The sequence below is a fragment of the Oncorhynchus masou genome, unplaced genomic scaffold, assembly GCF_036934945.1.
Source record: "Oncorhynchus masou masou isolate Uvic2021 unplaced genomic scaffold, UVic_Omas_1.1 unplaced_scaffold_97___fragment_2___debris, whole genome shotgun sequence".
Lineage (NCBI taxonomy): Eukaryota > Metazoa > Chordata > Actinopteri > Salmoniformes > Salmonidae > Oncorhynchus > Oncorhynchus masou.
Genome location: NW_027016553.1, coordinates 64,328 through 89,732, shown reverse-complemented (window position 1 = coordinate 89,732; position 25,405 = coordinate 64,328). Strand labels below are relative to the sequence as shown.

General features: G+C 45.8%; 1 protein-coding gene and 1 long non-coding RNA gene across 13 annotated transcripts in view; one reads left to right on the top strand and one right to left on the bottom strand.

The window, feature by feature from the left end:
- The window catches only part of LOC135538809 (uncharacterized), a 56,869-nt gene that overhangs the window by 14,293 nt on the left and 17,171 nt on the right, over nt 1-25,405 (top strand). For 4 of the 7 annotated variants that reach the window (XR_010455498.1, XR_010455492.1, XR_010455493.1 and 1 more), the window contains 4 exons: nt 8,273-8,431; nt 9,421-9,519; nt 10,084-10,283; nt 21,693-21,852. This is a non-coding gene — a long non-coding RNA (uncharacterized LOC135538809). The remainder of the gene's footprint in view (nt 1-8,272; nt 8,432-9,420; nt 9,520-10,083; nt 10,284-21,692; nt 21,853-25,405) is intronic. The other 3 variants (XR_010455494.1, XR_010455497.1, XR_010455495.1) reach the window with 3 other exon arrangements.
- Nucleotides 1-25,405, bottom strand: part of LOC135538806 (myelin transcription factor 1-like) — a 30,665-nt gene that overhangs the window by 3,119 nt on the left and 2,141 nt on the right. For 3 of the 6 annotated variants that reach the window (XM_064964726.1, XM_064964725.1, XM_064964729.1), the window contains exons 2-20: nt 23,240-23,334; nt 22,518-22,572; nt 22,341-22,371; nt 22,023-22,088; nt 21,585-21,835; nt 20,373-21,410; nt 20,152-20,271; nt 19,912-20,002; nt 19,610-19,735; nt 19,259-19,473; nt 11,001-11,209; nt 10,053-10,277; nt 8,252-8,406; nt 7,978-8,040; nt 7,541-7,609; nt 6,998-7,060; nt 6,792-6,875; nt 6,395-6,619; nt 1,183-1,274 (exon numbers count right to left, since the gene is read on the bottom strand). In XM_064964726.1, coding sequence (XP_064820798.1) covers nt 1,183-1,274; nt 6,395-6,619; nt 6,792-6,875; nt 6,998-7,060; nt 7,541-7,609; nt 7,978-8,040; nt 8,252-8,406; nt 10,053-10,277; nt 11,001-11,209; nt 19,259-19,473; nt 19,610-19,735; nt 19,912-20,002; nt 20,152-20,271; nt 20,373-21,410; nt 21,585-21,835; nt 22,023-22,088; nt 22,341-22,371; nt 22,518-22,572 — 3,178 coding nt within the window. In that variant the 5' untranslated portion in view covers nt 23,240-23,334. The remainder of the gene's footprint in view (nt 1-1,182; nt 1,275-6,394; nt 6,620-6,791; nt 6,876-6,997; nt 7,061-7,540; nt 7,610-7,977; nt 8,041-8,251; nt 8,407-10,052; nt 10,278-11,000; nt 11,210-19,258; nt 19,474-19,609; nt 19,736-19,911; nt 20,003-20,151; nt 20,272-20,372; nt 21,411-21,584; nt 21,836-22,022; nt 22,089-22,340; nt 22,372-22,517; nt 22,573-23,239; nt 23,335-25,405) is intronic. The other 3 variants (XM_064964730.1, XM_064964731.1, XM_064964728.1) reach the window with 2 other exon arrangements.

The following is a 25,405-nucleotide window of genomic DNA, read 5'->3' as shown; positions in this document are numbered from 1 at the left end:
TTGCTTCAAAATATCCACATAGTTTTCCCCCCTCATGATGCCATCTATTTTGTGAAGTGCACCAGTCCCTCCTGCAGCAAAGCACCCCCACAACATGATGCTGCCACCCCCGTGCTTCAAGGTTGGCATGGTGTTCTTCGGCTTGCAAGCCTCCCTCTTTTTCCTCCAAACATCAAACATAACAATGGTCATTATGGCCAAACAGTTCTATTTTTGTTTCATCAGACCAGAGGACATTTCGACAAACAATACAATCTTTGTCCTCGTGTGCAGTTGCAAACCATAGACTGGCTTTTTTATGGCAGTTTAAGAGCAGTGGCTTCTTCCTTGCTAAGCTGCCTTTCAGGTTATGTCGATATAGGACTCGTTTTACTGTGGATATAGATACTTTTGTACCTGTTTCCTCCAGCATCTTCACAAGGTCCTTTGCTGTTGTTCTGGGATTGATTTGCACTTTTCGCACCAAAGTACGTTCATCTCTAGAAGACAGAACGCGTCTCCTTCCTGAGCGGTATGATGGCTGCGTGGTCCCACGGTGTTTATACTTGCGTACTATTGTTTGTACAGATGAACGTGGTACCTTCAGGCGTTTGAAAATTGCTCCCAAGGATGACCCAGACTTGGCTGATTTCTTTTGATTTTCCCATGATGTCAAGCAAAGAGGCACTGTGTTTGAAGGTAGGCCTTAAAATACATCCACAGGTACACCTCCAATTGACTCAAATGATGTCAATTAGCCTATCAGAAGCTTCTAAAGCCATGACATAATTTTCTGGAATTTTCCAGGCTGTTTAAAGGCACAGTCAACTTAGTGTATGTAAACTTCTGACCCCCTAGAATTGTGATACAGTGAGTTGTAAGTGAAATAATCTCTGTAAACAATTGTTGGAAAAATGACTTGCCAAAACTATAGTTTGTTAATTGGTTAAAAGACAAGTTTTAATGACTACAATGTAAGTGTATGTAAACTTCAGACTTCAACTGTATATATTTCTATAAATATCTTTGTCAGGTAAATGCTTTGTTAGGTGAATGCTGTATATACAAGTATTTATGTCATATGTAAAATGTATATGTAACTAAAGAAAGCAATATTTGTCCTCTGAAGACAATGGGTTGATTTTTTATATATGTATTTTTTTTACTGTCAGATGAAGCTTTTAAAGTTATGTCCAGACTTACCATCGCTGGCCCTGAACTTTGCTGTAATGTACTCGTCTCCAGGAAACCTGCTTCTCTTCTTATTAGCAGAGGCTCTGGGACAACCAGAGAGACTAGGAGCAACAGAAGAGGAAAAGAGAAGTGAGGCTAGTGATGCGAGCGCTGCTAGAATAGGGCCAATATGACTAACTACTAGTTTGTTTATTTTATTTGAATATGCTATCAGTTCTCTTTACACAATATGTTTTGCCATGCTTTAAAAACCTGTCAAGATGTTAAACTCGGCCTAGAGCTGTCCGTCTGATCAAACTGAGCACCCGGGCAAGAAGGACCTTAGTCAGGGAGGTGACCAAGAACCCAGTGACCACTCTGACATAACTACAGAGTCCCTTGGCTGAGATGGGAGAACCTGCCAGAAGGACAACAGTCTCTACAGCACTTTACCAGTCTGGGCTTTATGGGAAAGTGGCCAAATGGAGAAAAATGTTCATGACCACATGCCTGGAGTTTGCAAAAAGACACGTGAAAGACTGAAAGCATAAGGATAAAGATGATGTAATAGAACTCTTTGGCCTGAATGCAAAGCACTGTCTGGAAAAAAACAGGCACAGCTCATCACCCATCTAACACCATCCCTACTGGTGGTGACATCATACTATGGGGATGCTTTTCATTGCCAGGGAGTTGGAGACTGGTAAGGATAAAGAAAACAATGAATGGAGCCAAATACAGGCAAATCCTTGATGAGAACCTGCTTCAGAGTGCAAACGATTTTCGACTGGGGGCAAAGATTTACATTCCACCAGGACAATGACCCCAAGTATACAGCCAAAGCAATGCTGGAATGGCTTCAGAACAAGAATGTGTAAGTTCGTAAATGGTCCAGCCAGTCAGCAGGTACTCCGGTTAAAGGAGTCGAGGAGCGCGTCCAGGAACACTCTGCAATGTTACATCATAATGGTGCCACGGCGGATCGCGTTGTTCAGACCATGGACCGCTGGAGAGACAGGAAGTGCCTCGACCAGCGCAACTGGGGTTACCTCTACCCGTTGCGTCTCTCCCTTCCCAGGGAGTATGATGGGACGGCAGCACAGTGCAAGGGGTTCCTTTTTACAACTACACCTCTACATGGCCACCGTTCACCCAGCTCCCTCGGAAAGGGAGAGAGTGTCTGCCCTTGTCTCACGCCACTCGGGGAGAGCTCTGGAGTGGTCAAACGCCGTGTACGGGGAAGGAGACGCGGCGTTGGACCACTTCGAGGAACGGCTCTTCCATTTGAGGCAGGGGACGAGGAGTGCCCAGGAGTTCACCCTGGAATTCCGGATCTTGGCAGCCGGAGCAGGCTGGAACGACAGGGCCCTCATCGACCACTACCGATGCAGCCTGCGTGAGGACGTCCGACGTGAGCTGGCCTGCAGGGATGCCATCATCCCCTTTGACCAACTGGTGGATTTGTGCATTCGGTTGGATAACCTGCTGGTCACCAGGGGATGTCCAGAGGGGGCTCTGTCGGTTCCATCTTCCAGCACCCCCGCTCCGGTGCCCATGGAGTTGGGAGGGCTGTGCATAGGAAGGCTGGAGGAGGGGCCATCACGTGCACCATCTGTGGCCGCAGAGGGCACACTTCCAGTCGGTGCCGTGTCGGTCCCTCTGAGAGTCGAGGCAGCAGGCAGGGCACTCTGGCGTCACCCCAGGTGAGTTTGCACCACACTCATCCAGAGTCCTCTGTTGACCACCTGTTTGTACCTGTTTATTTCCCTGAGTTTTCCCCGCATTCCCAGCATAAGGCACTCGTTGATTCAGGCGCAGCTGGGAATTTTATCGACAGAGCGTTAGCCTTTAGTTTAGGGATCCACATTATTCCTGTAGTTAGACCTTTCCCGGTAAACGCTCTGGATAGTCGACCATTAGGGTCCGGGTTAATCAGGGAGGCCACCATCTCCCTGGCCATGGAGATGCAGGGGGGTCACGAGGAGAAAATCAATCTCTTCCTCATTGACTGTCCTGCATTTCCAGTGGTACTAGGCCTTCCCTGGTTGGCCCATCATAACCCCACCATTTCCTGGCAACAGAGGGCTCTCACAGGGTGGTCGCGAGAGTGCTCGGGGAGGTGTGTAGGGGTTTCCGTTGGTGCTACCATGGTGGAAAGTCCAGACCAGGTCTCCAGCGTGCGCATCCCCCCAGAATATGCCGATTTGGCTCTCGCCTTCTGTAAAAAGGTGACTCAATTACCACCTCATCGACGGGGGGATTGTGCGTTAAATCTCCTGGCAGACGCTGCGCTTCCCAGGAGTCACGTGTATCCTCTGTTGCAAGCGGCTATGGAGACATATGTCTCTGAATTCCTGCGTCAGGGGTACATTCGGTCCTCCACTTCACCCGCCTCCTCAAGTTTCTTTTTTGTGAAGAAGAAGGATGGAGGTCTGCGCCCGTGCATTGACTATTGAGGTTTCAATCAAATCACGGTGAGGTACAGTTACCAGCTACCTCTTATCACCACGGCGATTGAGTCGATGCATGGGGTGTGCTTCTTCACTAAACTGGTGAATAACCTGGTGTGTATAACCTGGTGCGTATCCGGGAGGGAGACGAGTGGAAGACAGCGTTTAGTACCACCTCAGGGCATTATGAGTACCTCGTTATGCCGTACGGGTTGATGAATGCTCCATCAGTTTTCCAATCCTCAAAACAAGATTTTCAGGGACCTGCACGGGCAGGGTGTAGTGGTGTATATCGATGACATTCTGATATACTCCGCTACATGCGCCGAGCATGTGTCCTTTCTGCGCAGGGTACTTGGACGACTGTTGGAGCATGACCTGTACGTCAAGGCCGAGAAATGCCTGTTCTTTCAGCAGGCTGTCTCTATCCTAGGGTATCACATTTCCACATCAGGGGTGGAGAGGGAGAGTGACCGCATTGCAGCCATGTGTAATTGGCCGACTCCCACCACGGTAAAGGAGGTGCAGCGATTTTTAGGGTTTGCCAATCACTACCGGAGATTTATCCGGGGTTTTGGCCAGGTGGCTGCTCCCATTACCTCACTACTGAAGGGGGGTCATGTACGCTTGCAGTGGTCGGCTGAGGTGGACAGGGCTTTTGGGCACCTGAGAAATCTGTTTACCTCGGCTCCTGTGCTGGCCCATCCGGATCCCTCTTTGGCGTTCATAGTGGAGGTGGACGCGCCCGAGGCTGTTATAGGAGCCGTGCTCTCACAGCGCTCGGGTACGCCACCGAAACTCCGCCCCTGTGCTTTCTTCTCGAAGAGGCTTGGTCCGGCTGAGAGTAACTATGATGTGGGGGACCGGGAGCTGTTGGCGTGGTCAAAGCGTTGGAGGCGTGGAGACATTGGCTTGAGGGGGCTAAACACCCTTTCCTCATCTGGACTGACCACCGCAACCTGGAGTACATCCGGGCAGCAAGGAGACTGAATCCTCGTCAGGCAAGGTGGGCCATGTTCTTTACCCGTTTTGTGTTTACCCTACCCTACAGACCAGTTTCCCAGAATATGAAGGCAGATGCATTGTCCTGGCTCTATGACACAGAGGAGCAGCCCATGGATCCCACTCCCCTACTCCCGGCCTCCTGCCTGGTAGCGCCGGTCATGTGGGAGCTGGACGCGGACATTGAGCAGGCGTTACGTACAGAGCCCGCTCCCCTCCAGTGTCCCATCGGGCTTGTGTGCGTTCCTGACGTGTGTGCGTGTGTGCGTGTCTGACTGGGAAGTACTGGTGGCCCACCTTGGCAAAGGACTTGAGGATTTATGTTTCCTCCTGCTCGGTGTGCGTCCAATGTAAGGCTTCGAGACACCTGCCCAGAGGTGAGCTACATCCCTTACCCATTCCACAACGACCTTGGTCACACCTGTCGGTGGATTTTCTAACCGATCTTCCTCTTTCCTCTTTTTTCCTCTACGATCCTGGTCGTTGTGGATCGTTTCTCTAAGTCCTGTCGTCTCCTCCCTCTGCCCGGTCTTCCTATGGCCCTACAGACTGCGTAAGCCCTGTTTACTCACGTCCTCCGGCACCAGGGGGTGCCTGAAGATATAGTGTCTGATTGGGGTCCCCAGTTCACCTCGAGTGTAACGAGCAGGTAGAGAGAGTCAACCAGGATGTCGGCAGATTTATGCGGTCCTATTGCCAGGACCGGCCGGTGGAGTTGCCGGCTTTTGTGCCCTGGGCCGAGATGGCGCAGAACTCACTTCGCCACTCCTCCACTAACCTCTCCCCCTTTCAGTGCGTATTGGGTTAACAGCCGGTTCTGGCGCCGTGGCATCAGGGTCAGACCGAGGCTCCTGCGGTGGACGACTGGTTCAGGCGCGCGGAGGAGACATGAGAGGCCACCCATGTTCACCTCCAGTGAGCCGTGAAATGACTAGCGCGGAACATCACCGCAGTGAGGCCCCGGTGTTCGCACCCGAAACCTGCCCCTCCGCCTGCCCTGCCGGAAGCTGGGTCCGCGGTTTGTGGGGCCATTCAAAGTCCTGAGGAGGGTGAACGAGGTGTGTCACAGGTTACAACTTCCGTCCGATTACCTTATTAACCCCTCGTTCCATGTGTCTCTCCTCAGGCCGGTGGTGGCTGGTCCGCTCCAGGAATCTGAGGTGCGAGAGGTTCCTCCACCCCCTCTGGACATCGAGGGGGTCCCGGCGTACTCCGTTCGTTCCATCCTGGATTCGAGGTGTCGGGTGGGGGCCTTCAGTACCTTGTGGAGTGGGAGTAGTATGGTCCGGAGGAAAGGTGCTGGTTCCCGGTTGCGGATGTTTTGGACCCCGAACTGCTGCGGGAGTTTCACCGCTGGAGCCGCGCATCAAGGGGGGGTACTGTCACAACTTCCGCCAAAGTCGGCTCCTCTCCTTGTTCGGGCGGCATTCAGCGATCGACGTCACCGGCTTTCTAGCCATCGCCGCTCCATTTTTCTTATTTCCATTTGTTTTGTCTTGTTCCATACACACCTGGTTTTCATTCCCTAATCAAACTGCATGTATTTAGTCCTCTGTTCCCCTCCATGTCTTTGTGTGAAATTGTATTTATGTTATGTGGGTATTGTTACGCGCCATACTTTTTGTCTATTGTTCCGTGTTTGGGCACATTTATGTACTTTTGTGCTTTCGTTGGACCGGAATAAAAAGTGTGCCTGTTCACTACACTCTGCTGACTTTGCCTCCCGTACAAACCCGTAACAGTAAGAACGCAAACAAAAACCTTTATTTGAATTTGATTGAGTGTAATACCTGCGGTGTGTGAGGAAGCTGCCATTGGCGTGTCCTGATCCGTCACAGCCGGGGGTGGGACAGGTGGGTCCCTCAGTCTTAAAGGCCTTCCAGGAGAAAGGAGAGCCGTTGAGGAGCCCCTCCTTCTGACGCCGCGCTGCCAGGGGGCACCCATAGGCACTGCGGTGGGTGGCATACTTCCCACTGATGTGGCCCAGGCTGTCACAGCCGGGCACCGGGCATCTACTAATGGAGGGGGGGAAGCCAGGGTCGACAGTGAAGGAGAGGAGAAAGAAGAGCGAGAGAGAGAGAGAGGAAAGCAATCAGCATTTCGTTTGAGAGCTAGAGGGCCGAATAAAGGGCAATCCATTGTGTGGATCGTAAAGAAAAGAAAACAAATGGTTTGTCGTGGACCAACCTTAAAAGCTCAGAGTCTTCCTTGTCGTCCTTGGTGGGTGTTGTCTTGACAGCACCTTTCTTTGCACGAGGGCATCCAGACAAACTGACAGAGACATAGAGAGAAAAATAAGGATTCGAATACAGTCCTTTTTAGACTATCTTGCAGTAGGATTGTCTAGGATGAAATAAAAATAGAAACAAAAGCAATAAACTATCTGTGTGTACCTTCTATGGGAGGCATAGTTTCCAGTGATGTGACCTGATCCATCGCATCCAGGGGTCGGACACCTGGGGGTCAACCAGACAGAGGTCAGCACAAGTCATGTGAGCATAGCATAGCAAATGTAAAGAACATACGAAAGCGTTTCTCATAAAAGTAGCTAACACTCTTTCTCTATAGGATAGCAATTTGTTTGATACAGGAGATCGCAGCAGAGGAAGACACATCCCTGCACATTGTGGTGACAATACAAAGATCAGCAGGGTTCAGTCATGTCAGTATAAAGTAGGGTTAGAACAGGGATAGGGATCTCTGGTCCAGGAGGGCCAAAGCGTGTGCAGACTTTTATTTCAGCCCAGCACTAACACCTAATTCAAATCCTTGACTAACCATGATCTTCAAGTCAGACAACAGTTAGTTTTGCAGATGTGTTGGAGCTGAACTGGAACCAATACATGCATACACATGCAACACTCCATGAGCAGAGTTACCCCTGGGTTGGAAGGAAGGAAGGAAGGACGGAAGGGGGAATACAAGCACAGACATACTTAAGTTCAGCAGAGTGGGCTGCCATGAGGGTCCGAAGAGACTTATCAGCAAGAGGACAGCCTGACAGACTGGAAGATATGGAAAATATAGAGAGAGAGAGAAGGAGGGGGAGCGAGAGAGAGAGGGAAGGAGAGTGATGGAGAGGATATTGTGAAGTCATTTAATAAGGGGCAGAACAAAGGAAAGGGCTCGATCCCAATCATAACAATGAATATTGTTTACAGGATTCATTGTAGCACAGGATAAGAGAGTAATAGAGTATAGTCATTATTGAAAGTTCTGGATTTGTAATGCAGATGTGCAGATTAGTTGACATTCAGAATCAGTGCCTGAAAAACACTATAAATGCAGTTGTATGTAGTTGTAAGACGGAAAATGTGAAACAGCGCTACCGACTGCATTGGTTGAAATGCAGGGGAGTGGGGCTGTGTCATACCTCCGATGTGAAGCGTAGTTTCCAGTGATGTGCCCACTGCCATCACAACCTGGGGTGGGACATCTGGAGATAATTGGAAATTAATTAATTAATTGAAAACATAGTGAGGGTGGATGGCAGTACTACTTTGAACTATGTCCTTTATAATAGTTATGTGTCAGCCTTGAGATTAGAGTACTCCATAGATAGAAATTTTAAGATTAAAATTGGGATGCTTTTTCTCTTATAATGTTGTTATGAATGCTGGATTGAAGTTATTTTACAGCAGACTTACAGTAGAACCTCTTTCTTGCAGTCTTTGGGCGAGAACTGGACCTTGAAGCTGGACGTGGTTACCTCGCCTGGGTACTTCCTGTCCTCCATGCTCTCCTGAGCGATGTCATCGTCCTCTGCATCAGAAGAGGTGTAGGACTGGGCCACAAAGTCCACCTGGGGGAAGGTCAAACAAACACAGGTAAGGATGGAGAGAGATTATAGTTTATCATTTCATCCATCCCTGATTCATTGCCAGAATGTTCCATGAGACAAAAAGGCAATCTTACAATTTTGATTTGGAATAGTTACGTAAATGTGATATTTCATTTTTTTTTTTTTTGCACAAATATTTTTTTTACCTGTTTTTGCTTTGTTATTATGGGTATTGTGTGTAGCTTGATGAGGGGAAAATATTTAATACATTTTAGAATAAGGCTGTAAAGTAACAAAAGGTGGAAAAGGTCAATGGGTCTGAATATTTTTTCAGAATCCATCTGTGCCACTGAGTCTGGCTTAATTCCAATTTGTCTACATATTAATAATTTACATGTTGGATTCAGGTCTCTATTTCAACCAACAACCTAAGTTAAAGAATAGGACTAAAACAAATCAAACTTTAAATGCAGTTTGATTTGATTCAATCAAATTCTTTAACTTTTGTTTTAGGTTGAGAAGGAGACGTGAATACAACATATTTATTATCAACTTGTAGATTCCATTTGAAATTAACCAAACTCTAGGCCTATATGTATTTGAATCATGTGCTGAATAGCTGTTGATTACTTCCCAAATACTATACAGGCCTAAATAGCATCATAGATGATGTATGATTGATAAAGTTGAACCTACCCTGTGGAATGACTTCGATAATCATTCTCATGATAGCACAACACGATAGCAACAATTATTCTTATGATAGCACATTGGTACTAGTCGGTGACAAAAGCTAAGCAGGGTTGGGCTTTGTTAAAATCCTGGATGGGAGACTGAAAGGATGGCTGTAGATGGATCAACTCTCCAGTAGGCTGCCCAGCCTATAGCATTTTCTTATTGTGCATATTACCTTGAAGATCTGACGTTCTTTCAAAGGTACAACTTCAACATATTTAATACAAGGTTTGTCTTTGTTGAAAATTGGTTACCATGATGACATAATCCTGTGGTTTCAAATGTTTTCCTCAAAAGCAGCATACCACCCTGCATCCTGATGCTGGCTTTCCTCTGAAGCTAAGCAGGGTTGGTCCTGATCAGTCCCTGGATGGGAGACCAGATGCTGTTGGAGGGCAAGTAGGAGGCACTCTTTCTTGTGGTCGAAATAAAATATCCCTTTTCCCCAGGGCAGTGATTGGGGACATTGCCCTGTGTAGGGTGCCGTCTTTTGGACGGGAAGTTAAAGGGGTGTCTTTTCTGTGTTCACTAAAGATCCCACGGCACTTATTGTAAGAGTAGGGGTGTTAACCCCGGTGTACTGGCTAAATTCCCAATCTGGCCCTCATACCATCATGGTAGTCTAATCATCCCCAGCTTCCAAATGACTCATTCATCCCCCTTCCTCTCCCCTGTAACTATTCCCCAGGTCTTTGCTGTAAATGAGAATGTCTTCTCAGTCAACTTACCTTGTAAAATAAGGGTAAAAAAAAGTTTGATAACTTATTTCAAATCCAATATGTATTTTCCACATCACAATACGTAGACAGATTACGTTGAAACAACGTTGATTTAACCAGTTTGTGCCCAGCGGGTAACCTCTTTCAAGACTATAACATTATCATAATTCCAATGGTTTGGTGTTATTTGCAGACTTAGCGTTATGTGGTTACCTCATCTTGCTCCTCCTCCTCTTTGGGACAGTTTGGCTTGGTGAAGTCCAGAGGCCCTTCCCACTCCTCTTGCAGGTGGGCCTGGGACAAGGGAACACCTTCCAGGTGCTGCGAGGAAGAGGAGGAGGATAAAGATGGGTCTGGTGATTGCATCCCTTCCCTCTTGATGGTCTTCTTCATGCTCAGGTCCAGTGTACCATTCTCATCCACTTCAATATCAATTTCCTGAAGGTACAAGGACTATGTTAGCATGTGTGTGAGTGTGTGTGTGTGTGTGTGTGTGTGTGTGTGTGTACCAGTGGAGACTGTTGAGGGGAGGTCGGCTCCTAATAATGTCTGGACTGGAGTAAATGGAATGGCATCAAACACATGGAATCCATTTGTTTGATGCATTTGATACCATTCCACTGATTCCACCAAGGCCATTACCATGAGCCCATCCTCCCCAATTAAGGTGCCACCAACCTCCTCTAGTGTGTACAGATGTAGGATCCTAATTTGATCACTATTTTGTTAATGAGACTTTTTCTGGGCTTCTCGCAGAAGCTCAGGAAAATTCCTGCAGATGAGCTTCTGATTTACATAAATTCACGCAAAAGAAACACTAATACATGGTTATATTAACAGTATTGAACTTTTCATGTAGCCTACGTTTGGCCAGCTAATAGCCTAACCACAGATCAAGCAACATTATGGACTAAATGCTCAAATCTTGTTGCTGCAGGATAATTTTGCTGTGACAATATAGGTCAAACTTAGATCCTACACCTGTATATTTATGTACATTGATAACAGAAGTTAGAAGATCACAAGATCAGGTTGATTTGCCAGAAAGTGCATGGTCAAGTAATGCAGTGTGTCCAATAAATATTTTCAAGAGGGAAAGACTTTGTAAAGTCAACTACCAACACCAATAGGATAGGATGGCTGGGTAGCAAAGAGGCCTACCTTGCCGGCTGCGTCCTGCGGTTTGGTGCTAAGGTTCTCGGGCCTTTCCCAGCAGCGCGTGGACAGGTTCAGGATGGCAGTGGCAGCCATGTGAGCAGCCTCAGCATCATGGGAGTAATCGTAGCCGCTGGAGGACGAGGAGGAGCTGCTCTTTGCATATCCTCCTGACAAGCTATGGCTCGGGGACGAGGCCTTAGGGAATGGTTTAGCTGTGGAGGAGAGAGAGGGTGGGAGTCCAAATGAGAATTCATCCTCCCAGTTGAACATGCACCAAGCCACCATTACAGTTCTCCCTATAACCAACCAATTTCTCTCATGAGCACTGACATAACAAATGAAAGTTATGTTTTGGTAGTTAAGGAATGGTTTCCAACAGAAATTCAACAAATGCCAAGATCATCTTTTTTATATAGGGGATAGATCACCTATGAAATTAGCAGATATAATTGGAGTCTCTATCAAATAACATTACTTGCATAATATCGAATCCCCTGGTTGTTGGACTTGGTGGAAAACAATACAATTCTGTATATACAGTGCCTTCAGACTTTTTCCACATTTTGTTAAATTACAGCCTTATTCTAAAATTGATTAGAACATTTTTTTCCCTCAGAAATCTACACACAATGCCCCATTACAAAGAAAAAAACAGGTTTTAATTTTTTTGGCTAATTTATTTTTAAAAAAGAACAGAAATACCTTATTTACATAAGTATTGAGACCCTTTGCTATGAGACTCGAAATTGAGCTCAGATGCATCCTGTTTCCATTGGTTTCCATTGATCATCCTTGAGATGTTTCTACAACTTGATTGGAGTCCACCTGTGGTAAACTCAATTGATTGGCCATGATTTGGAAAGGCATATACATGTCTATATAAGGCCCCACAGTTGACAGTGCATGTCAGAGCAGAAACCAAGCAATGGGGTGGAAGGAATTGTCTGTAGAGCTCCGTGACAGGATTGTGTCGAGGCACAGATCTGGGGAAGGGTACCAAAAAAATGTCTGCAGCATTGAAGGTCCCCAAGAACACAGTGGCCTCCATCATTCTTAAATTGAAGAAGTTTGGAACCACCAAGACTGTTCCTAGAGCTGAGCAATCAGGGGAGAAGGGCCTTGGTCAGGGAGGTGACCAAGAACCCAATGGTCACTCTGACAGAGCTCTAGAGTTCCTCTGTGGAGATGGGAGAACCTTCCAGTAGGACAACTATCTCTGCAGCACTCCACCAATCAGGCCTTTATGGTAGTATGGCCAGACAGAGCCACTGCCTTTGCCAAAAGGCACCAAAAGACTCTCAGACCATGAGAAACAAAATTCTCTGGTCTGATGAAACCAAGATTGAACTCTTTGGCCTGAATGCCAAGCATCACGTCTGGAGGAAACCTGGCAACATCCCTACAGTGAAGCATGGTGGTGGCAGCATCATGCTGTGAGTATGTTTACAGCGGCAGGGACTGGGAGACTAGTCAGGATCGAGGCAAAGATGATCGAAGCAAAGTACAGAGAGATCCTTGATGAAAACCTGCTCCAGAGCACTCAGGACCCCCGACTGGGGCAAAGGTTCCCCTTCCAACAGGAGAACAACCCCTAAGCACACAGCTAAGACAACGCAGGAGTGGCTTCAGGACAAGTCTCTGAATGTCCTTGAGTGGCCCAGCCAGAGCCCGGACTTGAACCCGAATGAACATCTCTGGAGATACCTGAAAATAGCTGTGCAGCATCACTTCCCATCTACCCTGACAGAGCATGAGAGGATCTGCAGAGAATGGGAGAAACTCCCCAAATACAGGTGTGCAAAGCTTGTAGCGTCATACTCAAGCAGAATTTAGGCTGTAATCACTGCCATAGGTGCTTCAACAAAGTACTGAGTAAAGAGTCTGAATGATTATGTAAACGTAATATTTCCGGTTTTAATTTTCTATAAAAATAAACATTTCTAAAAATCTGTTTTTGCTTTGTCGGTATGGGGTATTGTGTATAGATTGATGAGGGGGGGGGGACAATGTAATACATTTTAGAATAAGGCTGTAACGTAACAAAATGTGGAACAAGTCAAGGGGTCTGAATACTTTCCGAAAGTATTCATACACCTTGCTTTACAGCCTGAATTCAAAATGGATTAGATAGTTTTTTTTGTGTCACCCATCTACACACAATACCTCATAATGACAAAGTGAAAACCTGTATATAGACATTTTTGTAAATGTACATACAGTTCCAGTCAAAGGTTTGGACACACCTACTCATTCTAGGGTTTTTCTTTATTTGACTATTTTCTACATTATAGAATAATAGTGAAGACATCTCAACTATGAAATAACACATATGGAATCATATGTAACCAAAAAAGTGTTAAACAATTCTAAATATATTTTATGTTTGAGATCCTTCAAAGTAGCCACCCTTTGCCTCGATGACAGATTTGCAGACTCTTGGCATTCTCTCAACAAGATTCATGAGGTAGTCACCTGGAATTTATTGCAATTAACAAGTCTGCCTCGTTAAAAGTCCATTTGGGGCAAGAAGGTGAGACATGAAGGTCAGTCAATCGTGAAAATGTCAAGAACTTTGAACGTTTCTTCAAGTGCAGTCACAAAAACCATCAAGTGCTATATGATGAAAATGGCTCTCATGAGGACCGCCACAGGAAAGGAGACCCAGAGTTAACTCTGCTGGAGAGGATAAGTTCATTCGAGTTACCAGTCTCAGAAATTGCAGCCCAAATAAATGCTTCACAGAGGTCAAGAAACAAAGACACATCTCAACATCAACTGTTCAAAGGAGACTACGTGAAACAGGCCTTCATGATCGAATTTCTGCAAAGAAACTACTACTAAAGGACACCAATAAGAAGAAGTGACTTGCTTGGGCCAAGAAACATGAGCAATGGACATTAGACCGGTGGAAATCTGTCCTTTGGTCTGATGAGTCCAAATTTGAGATTTTTGGTTCCAACCGTTGTGTCTTTGTGAGTGGCAGAGTAGGTGAACGGATGATCTCTGCATGTGTAGTTCCCACCATGAAGCATAGAGGAGGTGTGATGGTGTGGGGGTGCTTTGCTGGTGACACTGTCTGTGTGATTTATTTAGAATTCAAGGCATACTTAACCAACACGGCTACCACATCATTCTGCAGTGATACGCCATTCCATCTGGTTCGCGCTTAGTGGGACTATCAATTGCTTTTCAACAGGACAATGACCCAACAAATAAAATTTAAAAATGAAAAGATTATCACATATTTAGCAGATGTTATTGCGGCTGTAGCGAAATGCTTGTGTACCTAGCTCCAACAGTGCAGTAATATCTAACAATTCACAACAATACACACAAATCTAAAAGTAAAATAATGGAATTAAGAAATATATAAATATTAGGACGAGCAATGTCGGAGTGGCATTGACTAAAACACAGTAGAATAGAATACAAAATATAGATATGAAATGAATAAAGCAGTATGTAAACATGATTAAAATGACTCGTTTTATATTATTAAAGTGACCAGTGATTCCATGTATATGTATATAGGGCAGCATCCTCTAAGGTGCAGGGTTGAGTAACTGGGTGGTAGCCGGCTAGTGATGGCTATTTAACAGTCTGGTGTCCTTGATATAGAAGCTGTTTTTCATTCTCTTGGTCCCAGCTTTGATGCACCTGTACTGACCTTGCCTTCTGGATGACAGCGGGGTGAACAGGTTGTGGCTCGGGTGGTTGATGTCCTTGATGATCTTTTTGGCCTTCATGTGACATCGGGTGCTGTAGGTGTCCTGTAGGGCAGGCAGTGTGCCCCCGGTGATGTGTTGGGCAGACCGCACCACCCTCTAGAGAGCCCTGTGGTTGCGGGCAGTGCAGTTGCCATACCAGGCAGTGATACAGCATGACAGGATGCTCTTAATTGTACATCTGTAAGAGTTTGTGAGGGTCTTAGGGACCAAGCCAAATTTCTTCTGCCTCCTGAGGTTGAAGAGGCGCTATTGCACCTTCTTCACCATACTGTCTCTATGGGTGGACCATTTCAGGTTGTCAAGTGTATTGTATGCCGAGGAACTTGAAGCTTTCCACCTTCTCCACTGCGGTCCCGTCAATGTGGATAGGGGCGTGCTCCCTCTGCTTTTTCCTGAATCCCACAATCAGCTCCTTTGTTTTGTTGATGTTGAGGGAGAGGTTATTTTCCTGGCACCACTCCGCCAGGGCCCTCACCTCCTCCCTCGTCAGTGTTGGTAATCAGGCCTACAATGGTTGTGTAGTCTGCAAACTTAATGATTGAGTTGGACTGTGTGGCCACGCAGTCATGGGTGAACAGAGATTACAGGAGGGGGCTGAGCACGCATCCTTCTGGGGCACCATGTGTTGAGGATCAGTGAAGTGGAGGTATTGTTTCCTAACTTCACCACCTGGAGGCGGCCCTTCAGGAAGTTCAGGACACAGTTGCACAGGGCGGGGTTCAGACCCAGGTCCCCGAGCTTAATGATGAGCTTGGAGGATACTATGGTGTTGAAGGCTAAGATATAGTCAATGAACAGCATTCTTACATAGGTATTCCTCTTGTCCAGATGGGATAGGGCAGTGTGCAGTGCAATGGCGATTGCATCGTTTGTGGATATATTGGGGTAGTAAGCAAATTGAAGTGGGTCTAGGGTTACTGGTAAGGTAGAGGTGATATGATCCTTAACTAGCCTCTCAAAGCACTTCATGATGACAGAAGTGAGTGCTATGGGGCGATAGTCATTTAGTTCAGTTACCTTTGCTTTCCTGGGTACAGGAACATTTAAAAAAAAATCCCACCTTTATTTAACCAGGTAGACTAGTTCTCTAGTTCTCATTTGCAACTGCGACCTGGCCAAGATAAAGCATAGCAGTGTGAACAGACAACAACACAGAGTTACACATGGAGTAAACAATTAACAAGTCAATAACACAGTAGATAAAAAAGAGAGTCTATATACATTGTGTGCAAAAGGCATGAGGAGGTAGGCGAATAATTACAATTTTGCAGATTAACACTGGAGTGATAAATGATCAGATGGTCATGTACAGGTAGAGATATTGGTGTGCAAGAGCAGAAAAGTAAATAAATATAAACAGTATGGGGATGAGGTAGGTAAAATTGGGTGGGCTATTTACCGATAGACTATGTACAGCTGCAGCGATCGGTTAGCTGCTCAGATAGCAGATGTTTGAAGTTGGTGAGGGAGATAAAAGTCTCCAACTTCAGCGATTTTTGCAATTCGTTCCAGTCACAGGCAGCAGAGAACTGGAACGAAAGGCGGGCAAATGAGGTGTTGGCTTTAGGGATGATCAGTGAGATACACCTGCTGGAGCGCGTGCTACGGGTGGGTGTTGCCATCGTGACCAGTGAACTGAGATAAGGCGGAGCTTTACCTAGCATGGACAATGGTGGACATCTTGAAGCAAGTGGGGGCAGCAGACTGGGATAGGGAGAGATTGAATGTCTCCATCAACACTCCAGCCAGCTGGTCTGCACATGCTCTGAGGACCGTCAGCCTTGTGAGGATTAACACGCTTAAATGTCTTACTCATGTCGGCCACGGAGAACAAGAGCCCTTGGTAAGGTGTCTATGGAGAGGTTACAACAGCGGAGTCTGGGACCAGTCCTGCTATTACTCTGACTGTTGGTGAGGAAGCAGTTAAAACTGACCAATGCCAGGAAGGTGGCAGGACCTATGAATTCAGACTAGAGGTTGACCGATTAATCGAAATGGCCGATTAATTAGGGCCGATTTCAAGTTTTCATAACAATCGTAAATCGGTATTTTTGGACACTAATTTGGCCAATTTAAAAAAAGTTTTTTTTACACCTTTATGTAACTAGACAAGTCAGTTAATGTTAATGTTGTCGATGTGTTCCTGGTTCGAGCCCAGGTAGGGGCAAGGAGAGGGACGGAAGCTATACTGTTACACTGGCAATACTAAAGTGCCTATAAGAACATCCAATAGTCAATGGTATATGAAATACAAATGGTATAGAGAGAAATAGTCCTATAAATACTATATTAACTACAACCTAAAACCTCTTACCTTGGAATATTGAAGTCTCATGTTAAAAGGAACCACCAGCTTTCATATATTCTCATGTTCTGAGCAAGGAACATAAATGTTAGCTTATTTACATGGCAGATATTGCACTTTTACTTTCTTCTCCAACACTTTGTTTTTGCATTATTTAAACCAAATTGAACACGTTTCATTATTTATTCGAGGCTAAATCGGTATCTGCTTTTTTTGGTCCTCTAATAATCGGCATCGGCGTTGAAAAATCATCATCAGGCAACCTCTAATTCAGACTTCGGGTGCTCAAGGACTGTGCAACAACATCCAGTCCCATCTTCTAGCCCGCCAACTCCAGGTCATCCTTCCACCATCACCTGGGTCATGGACTACCTCACTGACAGGCCGCAGTGGGTCAGACTACAGAACCACTCCGTCTCAGACAACATCATCACTAACACAGATGCCCCACAAGGGACGGTTTTGTAACCATTCCTCTTCACCGTCTACACAGCAGACTGCTGGCACGCCCAAGCCTCCTGTTGCCTACAAATGTTTTCAGACGATTCAGCCATTGTAGGCTGCATTACAAAGGATGATGATTCCCAATACAGGGAGGAAATATCTTAATTTGTGGCATGGTGCAGCTGAAACCGCCTGGAGCTGAATGGGTCTAAAACCAATAAGCTGGTGATAGACTTCAGGAGGAAGGAGAGTGCGTTTGCTGTGGTCATCAATGCGGTCACTGTGGAAAGGGTGGGCTCGTACAAATACCTGGGGGTGGTGATTGACGATAAGCTGCAGTGAAAAGAGAACACCTCCATAGTTTTTGAAAACAATCTAGATCCCACCCTAGATAAGCAGAACCTCAAGAAGCTCAGGAGTATAGAGGCCATCACTAGCCACGCCCTCCACAGTACCTGGCTGGAGCATTGCAGTGCCATCATAGCGCTGCTGTGCCATCAGAGTCTCTGGGTTCGCGCCCAGGCTCTGTCGTAACCGGCCGCGACCGGGAAGTCCGTGGGGCGACGCACAATTGGCCTAGCGTCGTCCGGGTTAGGGAGGGCTTGGTCGGTAGGGATGTCCTTGTCTCATCGCGCACCAGCAACTCCTGTGGCGGGCTGGGCGCAGTGCGTGCGTGCTAACCAAGGTTGCCAGGTGCACGGTGTTTCCTCCGACACATTGGTGCTGCTGGCTTCCGGGTTGGATGTGCGCTGTGTTAAGAAGCAGTGCGGCTTGGTTGGGTTGTGTATCGGAGGACGCATGACTTTCAACCTTCGTCTCTCTAGAGCCCGTACGGGAGTTGTAGCGATGAGACAAGATAGTAGCTACTACAACAATTGGATACCACGAAATTGGGGAGAAAAAGGGGTAAAAACAAAAAAAACAAAAAAACAAACAAAAAAACAGCGTTTCCACTTATCCTTTTTACCATATGCTATGAGGCTTTTAACATGAACACTTTTTTTTTTTTAAATATCCATTGATGATGTGCTGCTTTTAATGTCGTTGTGTCTTTTGTTGTGTTTTTATGGCATATTTAGTGGTAATGTATGTATTGGCTGGTGCAATCAAATTTCTCCTCTGGGGGATGAATAAACTACTATCTTATTGTCACACCCTGACCATAGTTTGCTTTGTATGTTTCTATGTTTTGGTTGGTCAGGGTGTGATCTGAGTGGGCATTCTATGTTGGATGTCTTGTTTGTCTATTTCTATGTCTGGCCTGATATGGTTCTCAATCAGAGGCAGGTGTTAGTCATTGTCTCTTATTGGGAACCATATTTAGGTAGCCTGGGTTTCACTGTGTGTTTGTGGGTGATTGTTCCTGTCTCTGTGTTTTCACCAGATAGGCCTGGTTTCACTGTGTGTTTGTGTGATCCTGTCTCTGTGTTTTCATCAGATAGGACTGTTTAGGTTTTCACACATTTATTGTTTTGTTAGTTATTTCATGTCGAGTTCCTTTTATTAAAGAACATGAATAACCACCACGCTGCATTTTGGTCCGCTTCTCCTTCACCAGAGGAAAACCCTTACACTTATCTTATCTTAAGGCCCTTCAAGGTTGAAGATTGAGGACTCGAGAACTTTGTCTCTAATCCATATGTTTTTAGCCCCTTACTGTTATCAGATCTGATGACTGTTCAATTACCATAATAAACAACATTGTTATTCATGTGCTATAAAGATTATAGCTGCTTTCCCTGCATTCTCATAGTTTTGAATTCTTTCTGCCAAGATCATCTTACATTTGATGGCTTTGGGTGAGGATTGACTGGTGGCGGGCATCTTTGGAACCAGCATAGGCTTCCCAAACACCTGGACGTCGAAGCTTGCATAGTCGAAGGAAACCTTGGAGTATTTCTCCAGCTCTTTGGCCAAGTTGGCGCGGGGTGTAGCAGGCACCACGTTGGGTCTGTAGCCATACTGAGGGATCTCCAGCTGCTTGACAAAACACATTGGTCTATTGGAGAGAGAGAGAGAGAGAGAGAGAGAGAGCGCATTATGTGCAAGAGAAAGGGTCAAATATGAGTAAAAATGCATCAGAGACGGACAGATATTTAAGTAAGGGGAGAAAGGGAGGAGGAGAGAGGGCTCACCTGAGAACCCTGTCTGAATGGGGACTCCCAGTTTGGGGCTCGCTGACTGAAGGCTGGGGGTGAGTGAGGGTAACTTGGCCCCCCTTGGCAAGCTTCTCTGCAGCTGCGATGGGACAACCGGACAGACTGAGACAGACAAAGAGAGATAGTGATAATTCATCAATTGTTTCACTTTTGATTGACTAACTTTGTGACTAGAGCTACAGCTCATTAACAGCTCATTTAGCATACACTCAATGATAGCCTTTAAGTGTAGGGATAAAAGGTAAATGTGAGGTTATAATCATTGGACAGTATAATACCTGCGGTGCGTGTTGCGATTGCTGTTGACGTGACCTTGGCCTGTGCATCCTGGAGTTGGACACTTTAGCACATTCTCGTGCATGGCCAGGACTAGGGAAATGGAGGCAAAGAAACATAGACAGAGAGATATATGTATGTGTGACAAGTCTGCATACTGTTCAAAGCAGTAATGTTTCCCTGTTAGCACTTTGGTAGTACTGTATTACTACTCTGCTGGTACTACAAACAAAAGTACTCACTCTCAGGTGGGATCCTGTCTTTGTGAGGGCACCCAGAGAGGCTGCGGTGGTGGGGGTACAGCCCAGTCACATGGCCCGTCCCATCACACCCAGGGGTGGGGCATTTCACCTCTTTCTTGTCTGGATGGAAAGTGGAGAGAAGTTGAGTGAGCAGGATAATAATTGCAAGATTAACCTATGGTGGGATAAAAGACATCCTGATGAACCATAAACTGTCCTACCTTTGCTGTGGTGTCCTCTGTGTCGCATGGCTGGGTCCATGGGTTTGCTGGCCCTGTCGTCGGGGCTGTGGTAGCGCTGGTCCTCGGGAGACTGTTGGTCGTCGTTCGGCCCTCTCACCTGCTCGGCCTTCAGGGCGATGGCTTGCTCCAGCAGCCCCAAGTTCCCCCGGGTCATATCCCAGGTCTCGGAGTCATCTGTCATGCCTGAACCCTGTGAGAGACAGTCATCTTCCTCCTCCTCTTCCTCCTCCTCAGATCGTATCTCAATGACCACTGTGGTAGGTGAGGCTTTGTGAGAGTCTTGGTCTTCTTCTTCCACCTCCCCTGCTTCTGTTTCCTCCTCTCCTTCCTCCTCCTCTTCCTCCTCTTCTGTCAACGGGGTACCAATCTTTACCTCCTCCGGTGCAACTTCTGTATCCTCACATCCCTGAGCAAGCGTACTAGAGGCAAGAGGCTCCACGTGGACCACCTCCTCCTCCTCTTCGTCCTCCTTCTCTTCCATTACCTTCTTCTCAGTCTCCTCTCCCTCCTTCTCTTGCCCTTCTTCTTCCTCATCTCCTTCCACTTTTGCCTGATGCCTGCTGTAGTCACCACTGGAGTACTGATGATCTGAGTTCTCCTGACCCACACATTGCCTCTCCTCCTCTTTCTCTTCCTCCACCCCCTCTTCTTCCTCTTCTTCCTCTTCTTCCTCGTATCCTACCTCCTCCTTTTGCTTCTCCTCAATCTCTGCTCTCCCTGTTTCATCATTGCCTTTGGGCTGCTCTGTTGTTCTGTATTCATCAACTGTCCCCTCATCCTCTTCCTCCTCCTCCTCTGTGGCCTGTATCTCTGCCACTGCTTGCACCTCCTCTTCACGTCTGTATGTTGCTGTCTCTGCCTCTGTTTCTGCTTCTGCCTCTGTGGAAGCCTGCTGTTGGGTTGTGGTGGCTGCCTCTGTGTCCTCCTGCAGAGCCTCTGCTTCAGGTGCAGCTATGGAGTCGAACTTGACAGATGTCTCTTTTTCTGTGTCTTCGGGTAACACCTGAGCGCAATTGGCTGTGTACAGTGCAGAGTTGATAGGTTATTGCTAAAGAGAAAGCTGTTCCCTATATTTGTCTTTCCATCATTACTTACTTTAGTATCATTATCAATATATACCACTGTAATAGCTAATAACAATCCATGATAAATGTGATATTTTCCTTGGATCCTGGTCTTCTCTTGACTCACCTTTCATGGACTCCAGTGGGTTTGGCGTTTTGTTATTTTCTTTCTCTTTCTGTTCCTCATCCTCTGACTCCTCCTCCTCCTCCTCCTCATGCTCCGCCTCACTGCCAGCATCACTGTCTGCTGCGTTGAAACCCTCGTCCATGGCCAACTTCAGGGACAGGGACTTTTTCTTAGGGGCGGGCTGATTCTCTTCTGCCTCTGCCTCCGCCTCCGCAAGTTTCCTCTTCTTCACTATTGGGCATCCGAGAACGCTGTGGGTGCGGAGATGGTAAGAGACTATTGAATTCCCCTTCAAGTGTATATTTTACACTATACGTTGAATTTGTTATGGCACTTCTTATCAATGACCCAAAGTTGAGATGTATTTAAAAAACTGTGTTAGCATAGGAACTTGAGTGCTAAGAGTTAGTGGTAGTTAGTACAGTTAGTATATCATACCTTTTGTGTCGTGAATATCTCCCACTGACATGGCCTGAACCATCACATCCAGGGGTGGGGCAGCTACTTAGTGATACAACAGGAAACAAACGTTTGTTTTCTTCATGTTGCGCAATGGATATGTTCAAACTCTGTATGTGCTTTCCAGTTCATCACCAGCCCAGTTTATTTGCTCTGAATATCTGCATGCTCTGGTTTAAGTGCACTGGGCCGGCCTAAACTAATATTACATTTTTCAGGACTGGGCTACATGTATACAGTAATAGGAAAAGTGTGTCTGAATTTAATACCGTAGCATAAAACATCGTCCTCTCTCACCTTAACTCTGTTCCCACGAGTTCACTGGGTACTGGAGAGTAAAAAGACAAACAGTGAACATCAAAAGACACTTACGCTAAATGTGGCATGCTAAATGGCACGCTAAATGCACTCCAAACGAAGCTGTTTCCATTAGTATCATGCGTTTGAACCTGCATGTGTGTGGCCCCAGCTCACCTCTGATGCCTTTTGAGCGGGTCCGTGTTCTTGTTTCTGCTGCTTCCTGACTCATCTGAAACACAAAGTGTTATGACAGGGCACTCACTACCTCTCTTTCTCTCTTTCTCTCTCTCTTTCACTCACTCACTCACTCACTCACTCACTCACTCACACACATACTACATAGGCACACAGGTCCACATATTGATGCTCATACACACACACACACACACACACACATACACAGCTTCACTTGTTGAGTGACTTCTCTACAATTATTCTCCATCATCAATCCATACAGTACCTCATTGCAAGTACCATAGCAGTATAATTTTATCTTCCCCCCCCCCCGTCTTCCTCTTCCCACACACACAAGTATTTTAAAGCACAGACACATCCATAACCAAACACATACACATAACTTTAATACTGATTACAAAGTGAGGTGGAACCTCCTCCTCAATGGAGCAAGATCTGGTTACAGAAGCAGAGTCCTTATCAACTCTAATAAAAGCTTTTAAAAGGAAAAATGTATGACCTCCTTAAATTTAGGGAGGGAAGGAAGAGAGCGGGAGAGAGGAGCAGTGTGAGATAGATTTGTGTGAAATGGGAGGGTCACGGTTTCTGACACTACTCGTCGGTATCACGAAGCCTTAACTCTCTATTTCTCTCTCGCTCTTTCTCACACAGACACAGGCACATACGTGCATGCACACCAACACACACACACAGCTTCTCACTTTGATTCGCAGGCTCCTCTTGGTCTCACAGAATCTGCTTATTCTGTCCCCTCGTGTCCACCTCTGGTTCAGCAGCTGGCCTCTGAACTCATTTTCTATTGGAGAGGAGAGACATTGTACACAAAGTCATGGTTATACATCACCAGCATAAAGCATAAATACTTAGTCAGGCCTACATCCTAACACAAAATGATCATTGTAAAGCACCCCAGAAATCATCTCATGTTCAATCTGGACGGAACTATAGGTAAAAAAAATGGATGGTTCATAAGAGGGTGATAAATAGCCATGACTCTTATTAAATTATTATTATTGTTATTGCACCCACTAGACTGTTGCACCCACTAGGCTATAGAACGATATTCTAATTCTACAATGACACAGCGTTACACCCATGAACAATGACCAAAAACCAGTCAAAAGTTTGGACACACCTACTCATTCAAGGGTTTTTCTTTATTTTACATTGTAGAATAATAGGGAAGACATCAAAACTATGAAATAACATAGTAACCAAAAAGTTACCAAAATCAAAATATATTGTATATTTGAGATTCCTCAAAGTAGCCACCCTTTGCCTTGATGACATCTTTGCACACTCTTGACATTCTCTCAACCAGATTCACCTGGAATGCTTTTTCCCAACAGTCTTGAAGGAGTTCCCACACATGGGAACTCTGCGGTCCAACTCGTCCAAAACCATCTCAATGTGGTTGAGGTCAGGTGATTGTGGAGGCCAGGTCATCTGATGTAACACTCCATCACTCTCCTTCTTGGTCAAACAGCCCTTACACAGCCTGGAGATGTGTTTTTGGTCATTGTCCTGTTGAAAAACAAATGATAGTCCCACTAAGCGCAAACTAGATGGGATGGTGAATCACTGCAGAATGCTGTGATAGCCATGCTGGTTAAGTGTGCCTTGAATTATAAACAAATCACTGACAGTGTCACCAGCAAAGCACCCCCACACCATCACACCTTCTCTTCCATGCTTCACGGTGGGAACCACACATGCGGACAGATTTCCACTGATCTAATGTCCATTGCTTGTGGTTCTTAGAGCAAGCAAGTCTCTTCTTATACTTGGTGTCCTTTTGTAGTGGTTTCTTTACAAGGCCTGATTCATGCAGTCTCCTATGAACAGTTGATGTTGAGATGTGTCTGTTACTTGACCTCCGTGAAGCATTTATTTGGGCTGCAATTTCTGAGCCTGGTAAATCTAATGAACTTATCCTCTGCAGCAGAGGTAACTCTGGGTCTTCTTTTCTGTGGTGGTCCTCATGAGAGCCAGTTTCATCATAGCGCTTGATGGTTTTTGCGATTACACTTGAAGAATCCTTAAAAGTTCTTGAAATTTTCCAGATTGACTGACCTTCGTGTGTTCAAGTAATGATGGACTGTCGTTTCTCTTTGCTTATTTGAGCTGTTCTTGCCATAATAAGGACTTGGTCTTTTTCCAAATAGGGCTATCTTCTGTATACCACCACTGCCTTGTCACAACACAACTGATTGGCTCAAACGCATTAAGAAGGAAAGAAATTCCAAGGCATACCTGTTAATTGAAATGCATTCTGAGTGACTGCCTCATGAAGCTGGTTGAGAGAATGCCAAGAGTGTGCAAAGCTGTCAAGGCAAAGGGCTACTTTGAAGAATCACAAAAATAAAATATATTTTGATTTGTTTAAAATGTTTTTGGTTACTACATGATTACATATGTGTTATTTCATAGTTTTGATGTCATCACTATAATTCTACAATGTAGAAAATAGTAAAAATGTAAGAAAAACCCTGGAATGAGTAGTTGTGTCCAAACTTTTGACTGGTGCTGTATAGCATGGGCACTCGACCCAGCTGTTTCATTTTAGGCCTACTATACATTACGAACTACATCCACACAGCTATTGCCTCATGTGGGCACCTGGTACCTTGGAGCTCCTCATACATTAGGACTCTTCAACCCGGTGCCTGGAGAGCTACCATTCTGTTGGTTTTGCTCCAACCCTAATCTAGCGCACCTGTTTCTAATAACTAGCTGGTTGATAAATGGAATCAGGTTTGTTTAATCTGTTATTTACAATCGTGTGGCTCAGTTGGTAGAGCATGCAGCTTGCAACGCCAGGGTTGTGGGTTGGACTCCCACGGGGAACCAGTACGTGAAAGTACGAA